This window comes from Echinops telfairi, unplaced genomic scaffold (genome assembly GCF_000313985.2).
Source record: "Echinops telfairi isolate 266 unplaced genomic scaffold, ASM31398v2 ScPeMD7_7468;HRSCAF=8506_0, whole genome shotgun sequence".
In the NCBI taxonomy this organism is placed as follows: Eukaryota; Metazoa; Chordata; class Mammalia; order Afrosoricida; family Tenrecidae; genus Echinops; species Echinops telfairi.
Window position 1 is genome coordinate 44121539 of NW_022111369.1, and position 7076 is coordinate 44128614.

At 43.5% G+C, this 7076-nt stretch overlaps 1 protein-coding gene and 1 non-coding gene across 3 annotated transcripts in view; both read right to left on the reverse strand.

The window, feature by feature from the left end:
- ART3 (ADP-ribosyltransferase 3 (inactive)) overlaps positions 1-7076 on the reverse strand; it is a 37338-nt gene that overhangs the window by 11670 nt on the left and 18592 nt on the right. For both annotated transcript variants that reach the window (XR_006679476.1, XM_045284018.1), the window contains exon 3: positions 5713-6424. Coding sequence is in view for 1 of the 2 variants with exons in the window: in XM_045284018.1 (XP_045139953.1) it covers positions 5713-6424 (712 nt within the window). In the remaining variant the exon portion in view is untranslated. The remainder of the gene's footprint in view (positions 1-5712; positions 6425-7076) is intronic.
- Positions 2692-2882, reverse strand: LOC115873453. Its single transcript, XR_004048447.1, has one exon. It is a non-coding gene; the product is annotated as a U2 spliceosomal RNA (small nuclear RNA).

Below are 7076 nucleotides of genomic sequence, written 5' to 3' on the forward strand. Positions count from 1 at the left end.
CTTCTACACACACGCACCTTTAATAACTTCTATACACACACACACACACCTTTAATAACATCTACACACACACACACCTTTAATAACATCTTCTACACACACATACCTTTAATAACATCTTCTACACACACATACCTTTAATAACATCTTCTACACACACACATGCCTTTAATAACATGTACACACACACACCTTTAATCACATCTTCTACACACACATACCTTTAATAACATCTTCTACATACACACACACCTTTAATAACATCTTCTACACACACGCACCTTTAATAACTTATATACACACACACACACCTTTAATAACATCTTCTACACACATACCTTTAATAACATCTACACACATACCTTTAATAACATCTTCTACATACACACACACCTTTAATAACATCTTCTACACACACGCACCTTTAATAACATCTTCTACATACACACACACCTTTAATAACATCTACACACACACACACACACACACACTTTAACACCTTGTCATTTGATCTTCCTTTTAACCCATTTTTAATTTGTTCTAGTTTTTGATATTTTCTACTTTCTTTTTGGTTGAAGTTTTTCCTCTCTGTCATTTTTGGTATATTTTTCTGTATATGAAACTCAGGATAGGTAAATCTACAGAGACAGTAAATGGATTAATGGCTTCTTGGGGGGATAGTAGGGGAAGCTGGGAGAAGTGGGGAGCTAATAACAATGATTATGAGAATAAAGTACTCTAAACTTGACTATGGTGATGATTGTACAACTCTTCTTAATATGACTGCACTATTGAATTGTATGATTTGTAAACTAAAACTATATGTAATTTTAAAAATATTGTAAAGGGGACTTCAAAAAGTTTGTGCAAAAATGAAATAGAAAGATAATGTAATTTCCCCCTTAACTTTTTGTAGTCCCCTCATATGTTTATTTCATAATCTATATGTTTGGCCTTCATTTTAGCACAATTACTGATTATATAGCTATTGTTATGATTTTCATATACTTTAGTTCTATGGATAACAATTATATACAATGTTAAAAATGAAAACATTGCTATGTTCAAGTATAAAGAATTTGAATTATATTTAAATAAAAAAAATATAAGTAGAAAAATCTGTGTGCATAGGAACATTGTTAATAGTAACAAAACATTAGAACAATCCAAATGTCTATGGACCATTGTGTTCAAACAACAGAATATCATGTGATGTTAGAGTAGAGTAAAACTACACACAATATTTCTCTTCTTGGGCTGGGTAGCAAGTTTATCACTATTCATTTGGTTTTGTTTGCAAATGCACATATATTATTTAAATCATTCTCTATAATGAAATAGTTCATCACATAAAGCAAAAATAAGTCAGGGTCATACAATTTCAGAGGTAGGAAGAATTTAAGATCATCTACTTCAACCCCCCTTATTATAAGAATACACAGTCTTAAATTTGAATAATCATGGAAAGCCCCACAGTTCGTGAAAGTCACAAGAGGCCATGACCGGGGCCTGCAGTCTCTATCCAGTGTTTCCGTTGCCCCACATCATTTCCAGGCCCTAAGTCCATTCCTTTAAGGAGTCCTGGTAGTGTAGGGGTTTACTGCAAGGTCAGCAGTTCAAAACCACTAGCTGTTCGATGGGAGGAAAAAGAATGGGGCTTTCTCCTCCTGTGCAGATGTACAGTCTCAGAAACCCACAGGGGCAGTTCTACTCTGTTCGACAGGGCTATTATGAGAAAGTGATCAACCGGACGGCAGGGGGTTTGTCTTTCGGTTTTGGAAGTCCTCTCCTGTGGAGCACCAAACTGAGGCTCTCATCTTACCCAGAATACCTTGGAAAGAGCCAGGTCAGAAGTTCTCAAATGTACTCCATCTCAGGATATTCCTGAGTAGCAGGGACAACACAGAAAGAGTGAATCGTTGAGAAAACACCGATCCATCAGCAAAGAAATCACACCCATACAACTGGTTAACTCCGACAGCAGCCCAGCTACCACTGAGGCAAGTGTGGCCAGAAGTCAGCAGAACCTGAAATGGCTAGATTTTGCATGAGATAAAAACAAAATGCAAAAGCCACACCAACTAGGAATCCTACTTAACATGGTGGTCTGTCTAAATATTTAGGTTTACGCTCTGCTTCCTCCTGAACCAAAGCACCACAAAGGGATAAATATGGCAAAATGAATGAATGAGACAACCTCTTATGGCACAAATGTTACATTAATGTTGGAAGATGGAAAGCAGATGGAAGAGAGAATAAACGATTTAATGAAGCCAGGGAGGAAGGACGCCGATCATATAAGGCAGCTGATTGCTGCCGCAGAATTCCAGAAAGGCTGGGGTTCGAGATATAAGGAATGGGTAAAATCCTGTATAACGAACAAGATCTTAAACGGTTTTCCTTGACCTTGACAGACTGGAATAAAGCTTACTCTTGGCAGGTCACGAACCAGCAAAGCTAGGGACTCGGGAAATTTAGCCCAGGGAAGAAAAGGCCTGCGTGAAAGGCGAGGGGAAAGTGAGAGCCCACATACCGGCCTAGACCCTTCTTCCTCTCAGCTCCCAAAACGCCCTCCCAAGGGACAGACGACTTCTCTCCCCTTCTCAAACCAAAAGTACTCTCGGAGGAAACTGGTCAGCCCAAGAGACAGGGCCTACAGATTCGGCTGGTTTTTTTTTTTCTTGTCCCCCGAGGGGGTGCACCGTTCCAGGAAGTACTGGAATACCAGGTCGATGCATGGAGTGGATGGAGCAAGCTCCTATTCCATCTCCCTGTTCCAAAAATCCATTTAATATATTGTCCTCGGATAGAGGACGTATCAGATATTAAACTGATAGGAACAGATACTACACTTGATCTTAGCCAAAAGGCCGAGAAGCGATCTCCCACCCCCAGCATCACCGCCCAGCCTTACTGTAGTCTCCAATCAAGCTAGTCTGAAGTACAGCCAGGATTAATCAGACATTTGAGGAAAAGCAACAGGGGTGCGGAGGAGTGGGGGGGCTTAGTATAAGCGAAACCAATGGAAGAAACAAGAAAATGTACACACATTAAACCAAACATCTACAGCATGACTGACATGGCAGATAAGCGTCTGTATATGAAACAAGAATAAGCAAAAACCAGTTCAATGGACTATATACAGTTCATGCAAACGTATAGCCCCAGAGTGGTGGAACCCACCCATTTCCAAAAGAGTCCATGCACTGCAGCTTTACTCGGCACAAGTGAGCTCCCTCTGAAAGAAGAGCAAGCCCACGGCCTTCCCCTGATGGGGCAGACTAGGGTTTTTGAGACTGCAAATCTGTGATCGATTCTGACCCCTGGGGTGGGGTGGGGGCGCTGGAATGATCCAGAGAGGCTGCAAAAGCAGACCTTGTACTTTCATCTTGGATTATGGACTATAGTACAAAACTTTTCAATTTGTCAGAGGGCGCTTGAGTAGTTTTTTTTTTCCTGAAAGGGCCACATAAATTTAAATCTGCCTCATCTTTCACCCACAGAGTGGCTGGTGGGTTTGACACTCAGACCTTGTGGTTATTAGCAGCCTGATATTTAACCATTGTGACCCTGGGACTTCTTCTCAAGTTCAGAGAACAATGGAATTAAACGATAATGAAATTTTCCCACCAGTTTCTTAATGGCCATATACATATATGTGTGTGTGTATTTTAGCAATATTATCTTTTTATCATTCAGAGGTACAGTCATATTTCATGGCCTAGTGCATGAGGAGCATCAAAAGGGATAAAGTTCTGATTCTAATCTTCTGGCTTATCCTTTAAAACCCCAGGTCTGTTTGACCAGTGTTCAGGGAATTTTGACCCTGCATTCCCATTTGTCATCTCTAGATGGCAATCGAGGATTGTATTTTAGGTTGACACCACTCTAGGGTTCCTGAGATCTTGTCCCAGCCTCTGAACAAATGATACAAAATGGCCTTTCTTCCTGGTGGCTGCGAGAAGCTGCCTGAACCCGCAAGGCCCATGGGTGGATTTCCTAATAAGCATACGCTTGGGAAATGTGGGTTTACTTGTGTTTAATTGCTAACCTGTTTTGAAAAATTAGTTTTTCCCCCACAGATGTAATGAAAATATGTGAAATTATTCCCTACAGATTAGTAAAGGCAAGTAAGCTTATGCTTGCTTTTGTTTACTGGATCATCGAACACTGGCAGGCCCACAGCCATTTGCCCATCTCCCCTTTCCTCAGAGGGGGTTCAGATGAACTTCACATGGGTCGGATGGAGCCTGGACTCATTCAGAATCACTACCCCTGCCACCACATGGGCTCTGTGGGCTCCTATACCCCTCTATGCCCATCAAACGAACCCAGACCCAACCCACCCCATTGCCATCATGTCGGTTTTGACTCACAGGACAATTGAATTGGGTTTGGGAGCTGTCACATTTACCCCACTGAGCAGCTGCGGGGCTTAAACAGCTGCCCATGTGGTTAGCAGCCCATCACTTACCTGACAGGGTCCACCAGGGCACCTTTCATCAAATGGACAGCAGCGCTTACTTTTGTCATTGCAATCAGAATGCCCCCACAAATGACTTTGACCTCATGGGCGAGGCAGTATGCATTTGCATAATGACTTTGACCTCATGCATGAGGCAGTCCGAATTTGTACAGATTTACAGCCTTGGAAACCCCAAGAGATAGTTCTACCCCATCCTACAGGGGGGCTATGAGTTGGGATAGAGTTGATAGCAGTGGGTTTGGGATCCAAGTGGTTAGGGTAGAATTAACGATGGAATATAAACACCAAGGAAACAACAAACAAACAAATCACACAACGTATAAAGCAAACTAACAAAACCCTCCAAAGTCATCGCCACCGAGTTGACCTTGACCTCTAGCAAGCCCACAGAGGGTTTCTGGGACGGTCAATCTTCATGGGAACAGATCACTTCATCTTTCTCTCAAAACTCAAACATTCAAACTCACTGCCATCTAGTCGGTTCCTACTCTTCGCAACTCCATATGGGAGCACACAGGACCCCTTTTACCGCCCAGCCACTTTGGGTTTGAACCACTAACTTTCCAGTTAGCAGCTTGCCACAACTCACAGGGTCACCTTTACAACTAACAGCCTTGGGGTAAGGGAGGCACTTATGAAAGGAAATACAATGTTGACTCAGCTATGACTCAGCTCTCTACTAGACAGAGAATAACCCCGACCAAAACCCCACCATTCTGACTCATAGGACCCACCCCAACTGCAACTGTCGAGGCTGCCATCTTTCTCCTGCTGAGCTGCTGGGGCTTTTGAAAGTCACTGCGGATCAGACCGTATCATCAGGGGCTCTTTTTTGCTGTCAGCAAGTCAATTCTGACACACAGCCACCCTACAGAGCAGGGTAGAACTGCCCCGAGAGTCTGAGATGTAACTCTTGAAGGAATTTCCATCTTTCTTCTGCAGAGCAGCTGGTGGTTTTGAAATGCTGACCTTTCAGACTGTAGTCCAACATGCATCCACTACGCCACCAGAGCATGAAGGACCACTAACCAATGGAAATGGGGGCCTGGTGGTGCAGTGGTGAAGCATCAGGATGTTAACCAAAAGACTGGCAGTTAAACCCACTGGATGGGCCATGGAAAAAATATGTGGCACAGCTCTGCCTCCTCCTCCTTGACCTCACCCTCTGCGTCAGCATCCCACGCCCGCAACTCCTAGACACACGCAGACAGCACAGAGACACTCACCGCCCAGAAATGCACACTCGTAGTGGCTGCAGGTTTTGTTTGTGCTTCGAAGAAAAAGACTATTGCTGTTCTCTTCCTGTGACACTTGAAACACCTCATTCAGAGGAATTAAAACAGTTCTTTTGCTTTCTTTATCCAAAAACTTCTCAACGGAAACGCCAAAGCATGTGTTGATGACGAGCAGGCTATCCTGCTCATTGACAGCTTGGGGCTTGGCTGAATAAGCCAGGGTGAAGTGGCCAAACCTGGCTTGGTTTAGCCCTCCAAACAGAAACGACGCGCCCTGGCTTTTGGCGTACACCACAGTGTGGTAAGAGTCCTCACAAGGGCCCCTCAGAAACTGCACAGCTCTTGTCAGGTAGAAATGAAACGCTTTGAACTGGAAACTGTAGATGTAGTCTTCCCGAGACTGGCCCGCCATCTTCACGGCTTCGTTGAACATGAGGTAAAAGGGGGTTTGTTCTTGAGCTTCAGAAATATATGCCATCAGGGCTACTCCATGGTTATCTTTAAAACTCTCCGGGAGAACGAGCCGAGTCTTCTGAGCTTCCCATTTGGTTCTGGCATTTTCCCACACAGTTGTCAAGAGCTGGTGGCTTGCTTTTTCCTCATTGAGCAGTTGGGGGACGTATTTGATCTCCATTCTGTCAGTGCATTTCAGGTATTCATCATCAAATGCATTGGCTGCCATGTCTAATATTTCAGCATTCACCTTCAAAGAGAAAGGAAATTAAAACTCTTGAAATAAGCTATTTTGCGTATCATTTTCTCTCATATTACTGTCTCGCCCCCTCTTATTCTTGCCCAAGACTCTCCCCTTATCTATAACTTTGGTGATGTTTTTACAAAGGAGTATATTTCATCACTATTAGCAGTTCCTCTCAGTTTACACCCTCTATTTTCTCAAATTATGCATAGCTGCATGACAGAATAATGGATGAGTAGGTGGTTGGGTTGTACCTATAGCCCATTCATTTCAGCACCGTGGCACAGAGGAAAGAGCAATGGGTGTGAAGCTGAAGGGTGGCAGTTCTGGCTCTGAACGGCACTCTTAACCTCTTAGTCCTTTCACGACCCAGGGACATAACAACCGACCCAGAGCATCAGCTGCTCAGGCTTCCGGGGAAGCTGCTAGGCCAGCTATAATACATGCTGTTGCCTGATGGGAACCTGTGTAAGTTTGTGCATCTCTAAAACCAGCCTCTAGCCCCACCAATCATGCCATCAGAGCCCACATAATTGCATACAAATGCCGATTTTGTATGCAATCCATATTGCGTCAAAAAGCTTTCTCCTTGACGTCGGACAGGGCAAGATATGACAAAATACCCATTTATAAACTATCAAGGGCTCATGCGGGAGGG